At 37.8% G+C, this 18,815-nt stretch overlaps 1 protein-coding gene across 4 annotated transcripts in view; it reads right to left on the minus strand.

The window, feature by feature from the left end:
* The window catches only part of Nox4 (NADPH oxidase 4), a 136,380-nt gene extending 117,803 nt beyond the window's left edge, over positions 1–18,577 (minus strand). Inside the window, exons 1-2 of one of the 4 annotated variants that reach the window (XM_037197659.1) lie at positions 18,336–18,577; positions 17,748–17,843 (exon numbers count right to left, since the gene is read on the minus strand). In XM_037197659.1, the coding sequence (XP_037053554.1) occupies positions 17,748–17,843; positions 18,336–18,392 (153 nt within the window). In that variant the 5' untranslated portion in view covers positions 18,393–18,577. Of the gene's footprint in view, positions 1–17,747; positions 17,844–18,335 lie in introns of those variants that run through there. The other 3 variants (XM_028856725.2, XM_028856724.2, XM_028856729.2) reach the window with 3 other exon arrangements.
* Between the last annotated feature and the right edge of the window lie 238 nt (positions 18,578–18,815).

The following is an 18,815-nucleotide window of genomic DNA, read 5'->3' on the forward strand; positions in this document are numbered from 1 at the left end:
AAGGCTGGGGTAGCAGGAGGAGGGAAGAGAGGGGGATCTGTGATTGGTATGTAAAATGAATAAAAAATTTATTAATAAAGAAACATTTTCATGGTGACATGCAAACAGTGTACTTTCATAATGTACCCCCTTATCTTCTTATCTCCCCTCAACTCACACTAATCCTTATTCCTCTTCCTTAATTGTCCCTGTTATACATTTCTATAATTTAAAAATATCTAGATTCCATATATATGAAAGAAACAGCATTTTTCTCTATGAGTCTGACTTACTTTGCTTAACATTATGATCTCCAGTTCCACCCAATTTCCTGCAGACAAAATGATTTTATTTTTATGGCTGAATAACCATCTATGTATACATACTACACTATCTAGTCATCTGTTAATGTATATTAACCCCAGTCCATAATTGTTTACTGTGACTAGTGAATCTATACATGGATGTGTAGGTAGCTTTGCGAATGAGGAATAATATAGCTAGATTATATAGCAGCTCTATATTTGTGTTTACTGCTGTTGTTTTGAGGAGCCTCTGTGGTGATATCTATAGAGGCTACAATAATTTTTATTCCCATTAGGAGTATATACAAGGTCTTTTCCCCTGCCGTATTGTCAACATCATTTGCTGTAGAACATACATTTTTAAAACCAGAGAATCTAAAGGGCCTCATCTCCTCCCATCCAACCTAGGACCTGTCTCTTCCCTGAGAGTCTCCAATCAAGAGGAAACACCCTGTTTTAATTTCTCTGGAGAGAGACAGCAGTCTGTCCCACTGTCAAACTGCTTTATTTTCTTATGAGAAGATGAAATCTGTTTCCTGGTAACTTCCACCCACAGAGCTGCAATGGATAACAATTTCCTGAAATGAATATCTAAAACAGAAGATAAAAGGGCCTGAAAAGGGTACAATTTCCTGCTCCAATATTATTTTTTCATATTGAACATAATCGGTGGCCTCTATAACTCTTGAAATAATCTTGAGAGTTGTTTAACATCTAAGACACTTCCCCAAGAACTGCTGTTAAACAAATCCACAACAGAGACACAGAACGGCACTGAAGATCACCATATTCCTTACTCTGATGACATCTGTCATCCTGAGACCCCAAATTACAGAACAATTATACCCAAAGATTGTGGTCCTTGAGTTCATGACATATAAGTTTGATTCCCAGGAGTTGCTATGAAGTCATGACCCTTTTATTCTACACTAGAAAGAAAAAAAAAATAATGAGGAAGAGAGAGTAGGTACAGAATTTGCTCCTGCTGCAGCTGACTAAATTATATAGAGTGTGAATCTGACATGCTATTTTCCCTCTTAACTTTGCCTAAGCTGAAAGCTTTACATTCATGGGGTTTGCTTCTCTATCTGAATTTCTGGCAATTTACTAAAAGACTTTTAAAATTTTTTCTATGAATTAGCTGACTCCAGAAGAACAAACCAGGTACCATTTCTGATGAAATAATTTTCAAATGAACATTATTCTCTCAACTAGGAATTTTCTTCACAATTTAGAGAAATGTGACATTCTACAAACAAAGGGCTATGCAAGTCTGTTGTTCAAAGGGATCTGAAAAGGTCTTGGGAGTATTAATAGTACATGCCATGCGTAGAACTGGTCTCTTGTAGCTTTCTCTTGTGAGTCAACAATCAATCATTTCCAGGATCAATAAAAATAAATGTTTTTATAAAGCACATTTGTATTGTGATTAAGTATTATATTTGTATTGTGATTCAGTATTTATATTTGTCAAGATATATATATATATAATTTTTTACCCTGTAAATTTAATTTTATCTTCTCTCCCTTGAACACATTTTAATTAAACCAAGTGAAGAAAATACAATGCCTAATTCTTACATATTTTAAAGCCACAGCTCTTTCATAGACTGGTAAGTCATCAGCTCATCGTTCTGTTTGTATTTAAGTAAACTACACCAACATTTTATAAAGAAACAAGGATGGGAAGAGAAATCCCCTATGTGCACTGTCACTTTCCTAACTACATATCACACCCCAGAGGAGAATGTGGATTTAGACACCTTATATAGTACCCCTCCAAACCACAATACCTCATTACACTTTCATCTGCTCACACTTTTTTCTCAACTCATACATTTTCCTATCATTACATGTAAGTCTTTACAAGAGTTTCCCAAATCTGACTGTGGGTGGAAACACCTGATGAGCTGATGGCCAACTTTAAAATAAGCATACACTCACTTCCCTTTGTAAAATTCCGGGCTTTTGTATCTCATGATGGGTCAGAGGCTAGAGAGATGGCTGAGTGGGTAAGAGTGCTGAATTCAGACTCCCAGAGCCTCGATTTAAAAAACAGAGAAGGCCACATGTCTGCAACTCCAACATTGTAGGGGTCAAGTCAGAATAGGAGCTCAACTGATGCCAGCCTAGGTCCAGGAACAAGGAGAAATCTGTCTCAAAGGCATAAGGCTGAGAGGGACACCTCACATTGTCCTCTGTCCTTCACATTTGCATTGGAATGTATGCACACAGGCCCACATGTGCACACACATGTGCACACATACACACATTCATAAACCACACATACCTCTATCACATACACACACCACACAAATGTGCATATACCACATATATGTACATATATTACACTAAACACACACACACACACACACACACACACACACTCAAAAACAAAACTATAACAAAAAAATTTTGTGGTGGGCCCCTCAAGACACAACTAGTTTTATGCTGTCCCTGTTTAGGGTATATTCTGAAGCCAGTAAATTTAAATTTGAAGTCCCTTTACTAGCTGCGTGAACTTAGGTAATACGTATTCTATCTCAATCTCATTTTTTCTCACCTGGAAACTAAAGAAAAAAAAGAAACAATAAAGTACACACATCACAAAGAAATATATAGTAATAAGTGAAGGATATAGAATTAAATGTAGTCATAGCTAGCAATAGGTATAGGTAGCCCTCCACAAACATGATGCAGTTTTTCTAATGTCCATTCCCTCAGATTTCAAATCTTTAGCTCTGCAGAGTGGGGTTCCCATTGCAATTATGAAGATGAGCTTTATTTTGCTCATAAGCATTTAATGAATTCAAAGGAACTTCTAAGCAACTATTAGATGTTGAATGAATGAATGGCCGTTCAACATTCTTCCTCTAGAATAAAGAGGGTACTCTTCCACTAGAATAAAGAGGGAACAAAAAGTGATTAGTACCCAAGAAATCTAGTTCAAATCTAGGCTTAGAGTTTAGAACCACCCTATCTTATCACCCAAAAGTAGCCAGTCCTTTTCTACCGTCCAGTTTCCAGAAGCTCTGACTTATTCTGGAACTGAGCAAAGCTCAGTCTAAAGAAATAACTGACAGCAACTAGAACTCTTTCATGAGATTATAGAGGTCAGTCAGTCCAAGCCATTTTTGTCTTAATTTATATTACAAGTAGGTTGTGACAAGCCAAACTGATGATATCATAAGGCCATGTGGCTATATTTTCATATGTGGCTCAGATTAGCTCCCAGATGCATTGCTTAAATTAGTCCACATTATCACTACAAACCCCAGTTCTCTATCCACAGCTCACACTATTTCTATTCCATCTGTGATGCAAGTTGACCTTATGCAGCCTCCAAGACAAACAGACGAACTGTAACAGCCTTCTAACTCAAGCTCGAGGCTTACTTTTATTACAAGGACTTATTAAGGCAAATTCCTCACTCTACCCTCTATATCCTTTCTCCCCTTTTCAGATACTCTGACAAGCCTGGAGCATTTCTCAGTGATTCATTTTCACATCAATGAACATTTAATTCTAATGTTGGATTGTTTTATCTTTGATTCATCACGTCTTCCTAAGTTACCAGGTGTCAGTACAGATGAAGTGTCAAAGCCTAAATTGCCTCTTATTCTTGGTGACCTCAAAATGCATGGTCATTCATAAAGACATATATTTATAATAAGCACTCACTGGGCAAAACTTGGTTTGAACAATGAAAGGCAAAAATAAAGTGTGATCATCAAACAAATACAGATAAAAGACAACGCCGTGAAGAAGCTTATTATATAATGTCCCAAAATCTTGTAGGTAATTTTCTTTTTCATAGTCTAAAGCATCTGTAACACTATAGTTCTTATGCCTATAAATCAATTCTTTATTTCTAATGTGAATGGTTTCATTATTTGGTTTGTATAATGAATAAATCATTATAATGATATTACCTTAGAATATCATGGATGTTCCATGGCAGCAAGACTTCACTCAAGAAGAAAAGCTGTGCTAGAGAGTTGGGGAGATGGCCCAGTCAGTAAAAAGCTTGCTGCACAAGTATTAGGAACTGAGTTTATACACTCAGAACCCATTAAACAAAAAACAGCATGGCAGTGCTGTGGGATGGTCTATATGTCAAATTGCTCTCATTGGTCAATAAATAAAACACTGATTGGCCAGTGGCTAGGCAGGAAGTATAGGCGGAACTAACAGAGAGGAGAAAAGAAAAAACAGGAAGGCGGAAGGAGTCACTGCCAGCCGCCACCATGACAAGCAGCATGTAAAGATGCTGGTAAGCCACAAGCCACGTGGCAAGGTATAGATTTATGGAAATGGATTAATTTAAGCTATAAGAACAATTAGCAAGAAGCCTGCCACGGCCATACAGTTTGTAAGTAATACAAGCATCTGTGTGTTTATTTTATAAGTGGGCTGTCAGACTGCCAGGGCTTTGCGGACCCGGAGAGAAAACTCCAGCTACATGGCAGTGTGTGCCTATGATTCCAACGCTGGGAGGAAGAGACAGGTAAATTCTGGGGGCTCAATGGCCAGCCAGTCAAGCCAACAGGCATGCTACAGGTTCAGTGAGGAATCCTGTCTCAAAAAAAAAAAAAAAGTCAAGGGTGATACAGGAGACATTCAATGTTGCCCTGTGGTTCCCATATATGCATATATAGGCAGGTATTACCCACAACGTGTTTGTAATACACATACACTGAAAACAAAACAAGAGTTAGCTGAGGAGTTGGGTGCTTGCTTACTATGTGTGAGTCCATAAACTTGACTCCAGTACCACAAAGAAAAGAAAGAAAAAGAGAAGACAAGGAAGAGGAACGGGTAGAATGAATATGAGTAAGATGGGAGAAGGAAAAGAAAAAGGAATGAGAAGGGGGACAGTGGAAGAAGGGGAAAGAGGAAGATGTGACAGATGGGCAAAATAAAAATGACATTTCAGTTATGAGCTACTTAAAAATCAGATTAAACAATGATTTTGATAAGGCTTCACCAAATCAGTAACAACTGGCATCCTGTGAACAACTAGAAAATAGTTCATAGTAATCACCTGTTTAAAAAAAAAAAACAAACAAACAACTTATACTCTCCTTTCATCACTTCTTACAATACAAATGAAAGTGGAAATCCTTAAGACTGCAATAAACTATAACTGAGTACAAATAATGCTAACAGGCTTCTGTCCTCAAGGTGACCTAGAAACTGCAAACTGCCCCATAATATTTTACTCCAGTTGACTCCTTTTCTCAGTTTAAACAGTGGTAAGGGAAAATAACATCTCCAAAACAAGTGATCATTTCCAGAGGAGATGAAGTATCAGTCAGTCAGTCAAGGATGCCACACAAGCACAAAGACCTAAGTTCCCTTGTTGCTAGAGTTTTCCGCCTTGCCCACAGTCAGGACAAATCTTTGTCACCCGCCAGTCCCACGGCCGCTCAGACCCAACCAAGTAAACACAGAGACTTATATTGCTTACAAACTGTATGGCCGTGGCAGGCTTCTTGCTAACTGTGCTTATAGCTTAAATTAGTCCATTTCCATAAATCTATACCTTGCCACGTGGCTGGTGGCTTACCGGCATCTTCACATGCTGCTGGTCATGGCGGCAGCTGCAGTGTCTCTTGCCTTCCTGTTCTTTTATTTCTCCTCTCAGTTAGTCCCGCCTATACATCCTGCCTAGCCACGACCAATCAGGTTTTATTTATTGACCAATCAGAGCAACTTGACATACAGACCATCCCCCAGCACAGCCAAGTGCAGACCATCTCAGACACCTGCACTCAGGCCCATGGTCCTAATCATCCTCTATGCGGACCTGCTGGGTAACGCCACAAAGAACCCAAGAAGGGCTCCCACAGGACATACAGAACATCCCACAGCATTCCCTGGCCAGGGTCTTGTTAGAAACTGAGTGTAGTTATTCCAGTCTTTAACCCGGAATAGGCAGATCCCTGGAGTTTGTTGGCCAGACATTCTAGCCAATCCCTGAGTTCCGGTTTTAGTGAGAGACCTTGTCTCAAAAAATATGGTAGAGAGCAATAGAGAAAGATACCTTGATTTCAATCTCTGTCTTCTGCATATGTGCAAAAGTGTTCACACACACGCACATTCACTAATAAACTACTAAGGCATGCACACTAAATGAATAAATAGAAAGGGCTGAAAAATTGTTTTCTTATAGAAATAAAAATATGACCAAAAGGTTAGAGCCTATCCTACTCTGTATCCAGATTTCCTTATGGCCAACTTAAAGCCTTCCAATGTTACATGCTAGTATATTTCTTTCTATTCCTTCTAAAAATGAATGTCTCTTCATTTTCAGTGCAAGTGTGTTTTTTCCTAAAAGTTTATTACAAGTTAATGGAACAGGTAGCTATAATATAAGAATTTATAGCTTCTTTCTTTATACAGAAGAAAACAATACCAGAACTTGATATGTCTGTCAGGTTATGTCTACCTTGTCTTTCATGTGTCCAATCACCTGGAGCAACTATGGTTCACTTCTGGACTATGTCTGTCTGGGAAAGTTAATGTTCAACATGAATGGAATTCAGGATTGCATGTAAGCATGTCCATGAGCTTCTGCAGACAGTGTTGTTGAAGGAAGAGATCACCAGTGGCACAGCAATAAAATGTGTATCTCAAGTAACACCTGTGGCCTCAATTAAGGTCACTGGCTTGTAGAGCCTAGAACTGAAAAATTAAGAGCATTAAAAAGTGCCTTTATGTGTCTTCAAGTAACAAAAAATGCATACAGTAAACCCATAAAATGTCTTCACTCTTTGGCTGGAAGACATTATTGAAGTGAATCATCTCTTTGTATCATATCTTTGTTGTAAATGTTTGTGCCCACCCCTAAGTCTTTACTAGTTTCTAAGGTACAACAAAGCTTCCAGATCTAGAGAATTTGGTTACATAACACTGCTACATTTTCTCCTTTCAATGTAAGTGATCTGGGACCTGGAAGTGGTAAGGAGTACATCTGACGTTGTTGAACATGGTTGACTGGAAAGCTCAGATAGGCCCAGCTTTTCCTGTGCAATAGAGACACCACATTTAAATACAGTCACTGCATGCATAATGACTTAGCAGGTACTCTTCATCCAAAATAACCATCCCAAACGCTTGCTTCATCCCTCATCATTAAACCATTTGTAAATTTTCCCAGCATACTTTCTAAAATTAAAAGCCAAGGCATATACCTATATTTTCAATTGAAATTGAGCCAGACCCTGTATTTTTAATAATTTATATAAAGTATAATTTGAAGATGGCAACTTGATCAATGTCCATAAAATTTATGTTATTTCTGAAGGATCATTCCATTACCATTGATACTCTGAGGTCTGTATCTACTTCCATATTTGACATTTGAACTAAGAGACACATCATGCTCAGAAAATGTTAATGGCAGACATTTCATTTCAATAGAAATTAGAATGGATGTCAAAAAGACTTCAACAAAATATATTTTTATATAACTAAAATATTCCTTTAAAATGCATTTTTCTCCTTACAGTTGACATATTCAAGGAGAAGAACAGACCAGTTATATTCAAGCAAATTTTCTAAAAAGATGAATCCAGTCTGAATCAGCAACCAAACTCTTCAAAGAATTTCATTTTCTCTCCAACATTTGAATAGAGGTGGAGAATTAAAATATCTGAATAGTTATTTCAGTGAAAGGTTCTACAGACCAAGCCTATTTTCAATCCTAAAGAAAAACAGAATGAGATGTAACAAATGGAACACAGACAACTCTCAACAGCAAACACAGTCTCTTGAACAGAGACTGAGCCTTCCTAGTGGAATCCTACATTCTTGTGGTTTAAGGAGAATCATTTCTACCCAGTTGAAATCCATTAATACAGACCACTGATGATGTTTGCCAGGTGCTCCCCTTAGACATTATGAACTAGTGGAGGCAAGAAAGAAAAGATATTTTTCACTTTGTCCAATTCAACATACTTTGAAAATGAAACTCGAAGCTCGTGGTTCTTCAAACCAGAATACCTGACAAAGCTCAAAACCCCCACATAGCTTATAAAGTAACAATGAGCAAGGAATATCAGTTGGGTAGGGAAAAGCAGCCTTTTTAGCCTAACTCATCTGGCCCAAAATTGCTAGTCTTTACTTTCACATTTCATACAAAACTCTCTTTGCTTAGGGCACCATCGCTGCCCTTGAAATCAGGGATGGTATGGTAAGAGGAAGGCACGGGCAAAGTGTTCCGGGGAGCTAAGCAAACAAGGAGACATAAAAGCAAAGCATTGGAAAAATGAAGCCTGTCTTGAGCAATGGCCAGTCTGCTTCCCTCCAACTGAAGTGAACTTTCCAAATTTCATTGAATGTGGTTACTTGTAATTTGAAGTCATGAAACTGAAAATCCTATCATGGGAAAAGGGAATATGGTAAAAAAAAAAAAAAAAAAAAAAAAAGCATCATCTAAAATTATCTCTTAAATAAATCTTAATTTTAAAATCTCTCTATTTTTATTCTCAGAGATATAAAACATTTTACTCTGAGTACATAATTCATTTCATTTTGCCTTTACTACATGTGACTTTTAATAATTTTAACATATATCTATGGACATATGTCTTTAAAATTTTCAAAGACCATGGAAATAATTTTGACCATATAAAACAATATGCTGAATTAACTTATCACAGATAGAAACCATTGTCAAATTCAACTTTCTAATTTCTAAAAATGCACACAAGTAAGTTGAACCAAAATCCACATTCTTCTTACTCCATCTACTTTTCCGTTGGTCTCATTGCCAGTACTGGAAAGAAACTTACTTTCATAAGAAACTTCATGTCTCACTATCTACATTTATCACAGCACAAACTTCATTGTATATGAAGGTATAAAGTGAAGTGGGCTCAAGGTGCTGAGTATTTTCTAATTGAGTTATTTTCTGTTAAACAAGTGTTAAAACATGGCACAGACATTCAAAATCACACTTCAGTAGTGACCTCTGTAAATGTAACGTGTATTTGACACTGAAAGTTCACTGAATTTTTTCTTCAGGAAGGAAAACTCTTTTCTTATTCCTTTCCACAAATGTTTCTTAATGTCCTTCAGGAGTGTCATGTCATGGCATTATGGCAATATCCTTAGAACCTGTCGAACACTAAGGGACACAAACTATATATAGCATCTTTCACATCTGTGTGGATTTCAGTTTCCTGAAACACTTGTCTTTCACGTCATAACATTCGGTGTAACACGGATATGACTAGAATACATCTGTGTTTTCCACAGTACCAAGGAGTAACATGAATTACTATACAAGGTTGGAAAGGAAGAGACCACAGGAAAGAAGGAAATTGACATTTTTCACGCTTTTAAAAATAACACAATGAGTTTCATGTTTAAATTCTATTCTTTGGCTTCTTCTTATGAGTAGGACCTGCCTAGAAGAAGATTCGGGACTATGAAAAAAAATAGAGTGGCAATATAGGCCAATTTCAAGTACATGAGAAGGCTTCGATGAACACTGCTCTGTTGTTTTAATTTTATTTAAAGAACCAGAACAACATCATGAAATAATCACTATTTTTTATGTTTGTTAAAAAAAAAAAAAACAACCAATGCTTCAGTTAGTAGTAAGTCTTAGTAGTAAGTCTTCTTAATGACTTCCTAATGGAAAAAATCATGGTTCAGGCATTTTGCTTTATTTTATTTTGAGAAGGGATTACTTTGTGTAGCCTTGGGTTTCCTGGAACTCTCTATAGACTAGGCTGGTAGAACGTTATCTAATCACTGTGAACCTAAAGTTTTCAAATTTTATTATGTTTAAATTCCTGTGTTTTGTGATTGTTGTTAACAATTCAATTAAATATAAAGATTAATTAAGTTTGAAAAACAAATGGGCCAAGTCATTGTGTGTGATCAATAAATGGTAGCAGTTATTACAGGTAGAACAGTACAAAATGGCTGATATCTGATTGTTCCTGACTCACAAAAAATGTCAGTTCTACGTGGTCCCTGATGGACCACGTGGAACTATGCATAGATGCAGATGAGCACAAAAACCCATAAGACAAGTTCTGTCTGTCTTAGTAATAGATAAAGAAAACATGGACCATATACAATGACACAGTATTCCGTGTTTAAACAAAATAAGTGGCAAATCCTGCCACTTGCATGGCATGATGGGTAACCTGGAGATTAATGTGCTAAGTGAAACAAGCAAGGCACAGAAGGACAAACATCACCACCTGATCTCACTGATAATTGTAATCTAGAAAAGCTAAATTCACAGAAGCAAAGAACAGAATGGTGATTCCCAGGATAGAAGCACTAGGTAAAGTTGGGATCCAAAACACACAAATTTTCAGTTATTTAAGAAGTTACTGAAGATTAGGAAGTTCAAGATATATATCAGACATTATGGAGACTATAGCAGCTAACCATCATATTTTTGAACACTGGCCTCAAAAATGATAAGCTAATATATATATTAATTATCTCATTGAGCCATTCTATATATACATATATTCCAAAACAATATGTTGGAGAAATAACTGTATTCAGTTTATATTTGTCAGCTAATTTAAAAAAAAAAAAAGATGAAAATTCAACAGCTAGAAACACTGGCTATAGTCCAACAGTATGATTGGCAAGCCAAAGAGTCTCTATAATTCAGCTTCTCAGCTACAAAACAAAAATTGAAAAATTGAAAAACCTCTAAACCATGGTTTATTTTAAATAATTAAATAATTAGTCAATGCAATGTTATGATGTAGTTATGGTCTAGATTCCACTAGTCTTCAATGATGTGTTGTTATTAATATTACTATTTCCATAGCAAAATGAAGAAAGCAGATTTGAAAATATTTAAGGTCATCACAGTTTCTACTTTAATGCTATTTTGTATATTCATAAAAATGAGTAGTGCAGTAGGTATATAACAAAGAGGTTAAATATTTAACCCCAAATTTCTGATATGTGAAATTAGGAATAATCTATGTAAAATACCTCATACGTCTTTAACAATTTAAGAGGAATCAAAAACAAACACGATGCTGAAAATATATTTTACCTCGAAGGCAAATCACTAAGCTTCCTTAACTTCTTACACTGTCATATGTTTTCAAGTATCATTTCATATAAAATGAAAAGCTAGCAATCCATATGTTGTGAAATTTAATGTGTTCTTTCTCTTCAATTTCAGCAATTATTATTGTGCTTGCATGTGAATGTGTGTGAGCACACATAACATGTTTGTGATGATGGAGGGTGGAATGTGTCACAGCATGGGACTGAACATCAGAGATTCAACATGTTCAACCAGGGCTTTAACTCAAGTCAGTCACCGGGCCTGTATGGCCATCTTGACAGTCCAATTAATACTGTTTATTCAGCTAAATCTGGCCTGAAAATCAATAGACTAGATAGTGATCAGGCCACTGATTTAGTGGTCAACAGTAAACAAACCACTTCGAAATGAATTTTCTATTTTGGAAAATAAAAAAGGAAATCTACAACAAGGCATGCAAACACACTGGACCACTGGTACAGGCTGTAATCACAGTGCTCAGAGGGAGGATCACTAGGGCCTGGCTGGTGTTGTGCTTGTGCTACATGGTGACTCTGAAGCTATGCAGTCTCACAAAAAAAAAAAAAAAAAACAGAATGTCAAAACTTGCTATCTAGTATGAACAGATAAAGAACATGTGATTGCTGTCAAAGTAATGTAATATAGTCAGTCCATCTCACTTATCAATGACCAGTTTCTCCCATCTCAACATCAACAAAAACACCAGTCTGAAAATATCTCTGAACTGAAAGCTCAATCCATGCGTGGCTAAGTCTAGACAGTGACTATTATAATTTATACAATAAAGGGGAGAAGTTAATGATTAAGCCCTCTTGGAAACTGAAGGAATGTATATTTCCTTCCTCAGCAGAATCAAAGCTGTGAAATTAGACCACAGACTGCATGGTGAGCAGGCAAATATGTGCCTCCTAAAAGGCTCTGTGATAGCCCTAGGAACCAAGCAATGGTAACTTTCCTTAGAAATGCCATATTTGTATATCACTAGAAATTTAAAAAGAGTCGGAACACTCACAACTTTCTTCCAACAACATGGAAATCTCAGTTAAGACTTTCCAAAGGAACAGAAAAACACCATCACTGCAGTAGATCTAAAAAAATATTTGTGGGGAAAAAGGAGAAAAAAAATAAGTTCTCATCATAGCAATAAGAACAATTACAGAGAAAATTAATATTTTCCACAAAAATACTTTGCAGAGAATACAAAATAGAAAACAGAGACAACGTGATCTATTACTAGAAGGTATATGCTTGCCTCACATTGAAATATTTATACCAATTAAAAGTCACCCTTTGCAGGTGATAGAATTCAGGGCATTGTGTATATTAGGCAAGCACTGTACCACGGAGCTACATCCCCAGATCCAAATTTTTTTTAAATACATGATATATTGGAAAGAAATTATTTTCATGAAATCTAACACTATGAACAATGACTTTATACCAATAAAAAAGAGAAAAGCCAGGTCACTCCTTCCAACATGTGAGTTCTGGAGATTGACTCAGTCTACTCAGGCTCAGGGCGGCTCACAACATATTGGTATTCATTAATGTGGTGAAAAAAAAAAAGTAACCACATTGTACATCCTTAAAATAAATGGAAACAGATTTCACCTTAAATATTCAAAAGTATCCTTTATGTTAAAAGTTGCTATGGGAGATTGGATGAAGTTATTAGTTGATTTTACTTATTTGTTTGGATGTTTCTCTTGGCTTTTGCTCAATAGCTTTTTTTTTCTCTTGACCAATGTTAAGCTTCCAAAACACATGTGCATAATTAGCACATTAACTTGAGCATAAACTAGCCGTGACAATGTTGTACTCTTGTCTGGAAACAAATAATCATAAGAAATCCTACCAAAACCTGTTAATCTCACCTTTCCTGAATCTTCCAGTGCTTCAGATCTCATTTTCTCTGTCAGAAGTTTCTCAACCTCTAAATTTGTTCCAAAAATAATCACGCGGCCATAAAAACGAACACTCCAGTTTTAAGAATTAGTTTTCCCATAATTCTAAACAGCTCCCACCAACAAGTTCAGATCATGAAGCAGAACTCTGAGAAGTTTTTTTCTGGTGCAGACCAATAATTATATCCCATACTTTCCCATTAAGTGTTAACTTCTGTTCAGCAGAGAAGGAACTAGAAAGTCACCAAAATTCATATTTAGTAGTGGGATTTTTGGTTTGGTTTGGTTTTACATTTATGGTGTGTGTGTGTGTGTGTGTGTGTGTGTGTGTGTGTGTGTGTGTGTGTGTAAATTAGAGGATACCTTGGGAAAGCCAATTCACTCCTTCCGCCATGTGAGTCCTGGGGATTGACTCAGTCCATCAGGTTTGGCAGAAAGTACTTTACCTGCTCAGTCATCTCATTGGTCCCACAGGCATATGTAACTAAGCTAGTTTGCTGAATAGTTGTTTGCTTTAAGCAAAATGGTAAGGTCACCTCGCCATCAAAGCAAGAATATTCTACCTCAAAAGTCTTTACTTGAAATATCCAAAACAAGCCATTTGCCACATCTGGTGATTTGGTGTGTTAATTGTACCTAGGATTACCAAGGTTCTGATTTGTTGTTGTTCATTAATTTTATTAACTTTTATTCTTGAAACAGAGTTTTATTACCATGCTACCAGAGTTCAAATGATCCACCTGCTACAGTATCTTAAGTAGCTGAGACTGTAGGCACTAAAGGTACTGGCCACAGGCACTGGACTCCTACATTTAAATTGTAAAGCTGATACTATGTGTGTTATTAGAAAAACTTTATGTATGTGTGGAGCATTTGTGTATATGAATCTGCTTTTTATCTATAAGCTTTTTAAAATCTAAGTAATAGTCTAGTATTTCTAATAACAATTTAGTGAACATAATGTTATAATGTAAATGAGAATAGAATATATACTCTATGACAAATACTTGGCAAGACAAACTGTCAAATATTACTTTGATTTTTTAAATACTGAATATATGTCAAAAGAATGAAACTTTGTATTTATTGGACTAAAGATATTTTTCAATTAATTTCTGTAGCTTTTTACTTTTTCTTGCATTCTATTTGTATTGAACAGCACTTATAAGAAGAAATATTAATCAATGGGACAAGTACCTAAGATGGGCAGGGCAAAAAATGTGTAGTGTGAGAGAAAATCTGAGAGGCTAGAAAATACTGTAACATCAGCCCCACCACTACTACCATCTGAGCAAGCCACACAGCAACACTGGTGTATAAAATGGGTAGAATAGCTTCCTAGAAAAAACATACATTTGTAGAGTGTTTGGCATATTTTAAAGTTCATATATATATGAACTTTCATAGGTAATTGACTTCAATATAAAGTAGAAATTTCAAACGATTACTAATAATAAATGCCTCTGGGTAGCTACAGCTTCCTGGAAATAAGACAATATTCAGTGGTTCCTTCTAGCTTATGATACCAGGATAACTTTGCTACTACATTTTACAGATAAATGACAGTAATTTGTGTACTTAATGTTATTATCAAAATGTTCGCAGAATGGGTTTACTATTTCCCTTTATGTTTTTTTTTCCTTTTTTTTTTGGTATCTATGTGTATTTATGTATGTATCTGAGTGAGTGCAGTGTCTGTAAACATTTGTGTTTGAGTACATGAGCCCATGTATGTAGATGCCAGATACCTGGTGTCTGGCTCTATCCCTCTCATTCCTTTGAGACAGCATTTCTCACTGACCTGGAGCTATGTTAGAATCCAGCAAGGCTCAGGGATTCTGCTGTGTTCAATTCCCACAGCACTGGAGTTACAGAAGCCCCTGGCCACTCCTTACTTTCTATGTGCCTGCCTGGGCATTTGAGCTCAGGAATTCATGCTTACCGGGGGAGTGCCATCGTCCATCCTCCATGTTTGTTTTAAAACAATGTAAATTGATTTCTAGAAATATCACCATGCTTTTTTGTTTAGTCTTGTGTTTTTAAACGTACTGTTAACCTGAAAGTGACTTAAACCATCACAATACCTGTGAAGCCCTCAGCATTTCTACATTCCTGTCATGGTGGAATGCCTTCACATGTATAGTTTTAACTTATGAAACAAGTGATGTGTAAAAGATGTCAAACATGGAGACCAAAAGGCACATTTTGAAATTAATTGCATCTCATTGTTGTGCTGGATTTGTAATAGAGTACAAACTGTAAATTCTTTCCATACCACAATAATACCATACCACAATCATTGTAAGATTAGAAAGGTAAGCCTAGGGAGACTACCATCAATAAAAATAGCATTAAATACTCCTTTACAAAGTGAATAGTAAAAGAATGGATCAAAGCCCTCGTTCATTAGAAACCAATATGTAAATTGAAATATCTATTCCAAATGGCCTAGGTAAACTAATACTACAAAATTCATAACAGATAATTTTCAGAAAGTGAGAAGTGCCAACAAAGGCCTTGGAGGCCCACCCTCTGTGATTAGTCTGGAGTTTCCAAGAAAGCTAAGGTATGGTGACCTCTCTTCATCAGCCTGATTGTTGTTCTTTGTGCTCCATATCACCCAGGTGAGCCTTGCATTCATGGGTCCAGTCCCTGCCATGCATCAGCAGTTCTTAAGACTTCTCTGATTTGTACCATCAGTTACTCAAAAGCACAAATGTAGAATGAAGGTAGAAAAGTGAAACATATTTTAAAATGTCTTCAAAATGTGGTGCACTTCATCTGTCCCTTTATGTATGTGCATGTACATGCCATCTTAATCATATCTGATTTGTCACCAACATAAATTTGAAGTTAAATTACACAGCATCCAAGTACATAAAAACTACCTTGTTGGATTCTAACAAAACTAGTTTGCTTTTAAAAAAAAAATGTTGCTATTTTGTTAGAGTAAAAATCCAAAACAGAGTTATGGCTTTTCCAGTTCTTAGGTTTGTATAGTAACACAGGCACCCTGATCTCAAGAAATTCCGCTAGTGTCGCTCTCAAGTATTTTTTTTCCCAAGTTGCTCACCAAGTGATGTATTAAGTGAAATAAACCTCACATTTAAAAACATCTAGCTTATTAATTCATTTTGAGCAGTGAGTTTTCAAGAGATGAGGATGAAAAGTTGGGAGTCCTTGGGAATTCATCAGACAATAGTTTCTTAATTTGTTTCTTAAGCTACAGTTATTGGCTTGGTTTTGTTTGCCTGTGGGCTTTTGTTGCTGGTCTGCATAAGAGTGCAAGGCACTTGAAAATTAGTGAAGATTTTAATCCCTGTGTCCATTTGGAAATCAATGTGAAGGAACAGTCCTGGATAACTAGATCAAAGTTGGACAGATGAAAGATAAGCATGTTAGCTTCAGAATCTTCAATAAAAGGTCATTTGCTTATTTGTTTTTGTTTTTGTTTTGGTCCTGTGTGTGTTGTTGTTGTTTTAAACTATTTTTCTGAACCTACTACTTAGAGCTAGAGGGATTAAATGTTAAAAAGATGTCATAACCAACAGCTTAAATTCAGTGCTCTCTTTCATAAAATATCAATTCAGCTGCCAGTTACTGCAGGCTTGACATGTGATAACCACTACTCAAAGTACTAAGGGTAAAGGATGAGCCTGTGGATGCCAGACACAAAAGGTTAGCTCGTTACACTGAACTCCTCTGAAGTGATTTTATTTAAATAGTCACAAATTTAAGAAAAAACAAAGCAGTAAGTCTCCTCTTTCGAGTGAGGATGATAAATCTGCTCTCTCGGGTGCCCTGAGATTTCATAACACATTTCACACTTTTTGTTGTTGCTAACAAAAATTCAATCTCCTTATGCAAAGATGTCCTTGGGGAATCCTGCCATTTATAGGGTCTACTAAGGTGAAGACAGAATGGGAGAAAGAGATGAGAAACACAACCAAGAAAAATATGAACATGAAATAAACCAGAGCAAAGCTTTGTGTGATGTTGTCCTCAGTCCAGAACCATACCCAGCCAGTCACTTACAGCAACCAGCCAAGACCTACCCAGAAATAAATAACAATTCACTGTTCGAGAACTGTTAGTAAAAGAAAACAGAGCTGAAGTCCTCTGGACAGACTTGTGGGCAAGCAGAAAGCCTTGATAAGTGTAGACTAACAGCGTGTCATCAACCGGTCCTCCTGGAGAAGGAATCCCTTCAGGGCTCCCAGGTGCAGCTTGCAAAAAAAAAAAAAAAAAAAAAAAAGCAACTGCCTTCAAGCATGAATAGCCTGGTCTGACAGGTTTATTTACCTTGCTTTAGCACTTACTACCCTTGGTCCTTAAAAAACCAAATGATAAATCAAGAAGCTTGACCACTTCTGAGAGAAACACGTTTCTTATATTTACAGCAAATACTACTTTTAGAAAGGGATTGACTGACAAAATTCTGTAGCAGTCTGCTGCCTCAGACCCACTTCACCAGGTCACCCCAGTTTCACTTACGCCCAACATCTGGTGAATGTAGTAGTATTCTGGCCCTTGATTGTACAGCAGGAAGGTTTTCCAGAAAAGCAGGACATTTAGGGACAGCCAAATGAGCTAGACCAGTCAAAGAGAGAGAGAAAGCAAAAATTACAAAAGAAATATGACCCGATACAAGCCACTCACTGGACTTAGCTCTGCACATGCAACCTCAGCATTTACCAAAAGCATGTTCAATCAGAAAGTGGAAAAGCCACCAGGACCCTCATGTGAGACTAAGAAATCAGTGGCATCACTATGGCCTAAGGGAACTGAAGCAACTGAAACAGCAAAGGAGGCAAGCCTTTGAAAGGCTAATGAAGAGCCTCCTTAGCACCCTGGTTCAGCCACATAGTCTCTCCATCACTCTGTAGTGAAGTTCCCCAGCATTGAGCAGGAAGGAGTTATCGCTAGGAAAGTGTAAAGTTGCAATAAGGTGAGAAAGTCTGAAACGAACCTCCCCTCCCCAAACTTCCACTTCTCTCATCCCACCCGTGCACATCTACCAGAATGAATCAAACTCGCTGCAGGACAGACGCAGCGCCAAGCCAGCCTGGCCGGCCAACCTACCAGGCAGAAGTGTTTAACCCCTTCGTTGGCCAGCCAGCTCCTCCAGGACACCGCCATGCCGGCCGGCCGGCCGCCCGCCCGGGTGCTGCGCTCCGCTCGGTGCGTGGGACTGAAAGGAGCGAGTTGAGGCCGGGGCAGCGGTTCCCGGGGCGCGGCCTGCAGGGGGGCCGCGGGGGACCGAGGGTCAAAGGCTGGACCGAGTCCGGAGGCCGGGCAGGAGGTCTCCGCCCCGGCTCCCACCCGCGCCGCGCCCTCGCCTCCCCGCGCCCCCCTGGTCCCGCGCGCCGCCCCGGGTCGGCTCCTTTGTCTCGCGCGAGCCAGTTGTTGTGGCGGCGGCTCAGGACGTCCCGGGTGGGAAGGTGGAGGCGTCCCCTGCAGCCTCCAGCCCCGCCTGCCCAGCTGCAGAGGAGCCCCCACCCCCACCCCCTCCAGATGTGTGAATGAGAATCGGAAAGGTGGGGACTCTTTCTGCATCCAGGC

This window comes from Peromyscus leucopus, chromosome 1 (assembly GCF_004664715.2).
Source record: "Peromyscus leucopus breed LL Stock chromosome 1, UCI_PerLeu_2.1, whole genome shotgun sequence".
NCBI classification, from domain to species: Eukaryota; Metazoa; Chordata; class Mammalia; order Rodentia; family Cricetidae; genus Peromyscus; species Peromyscus leucopus.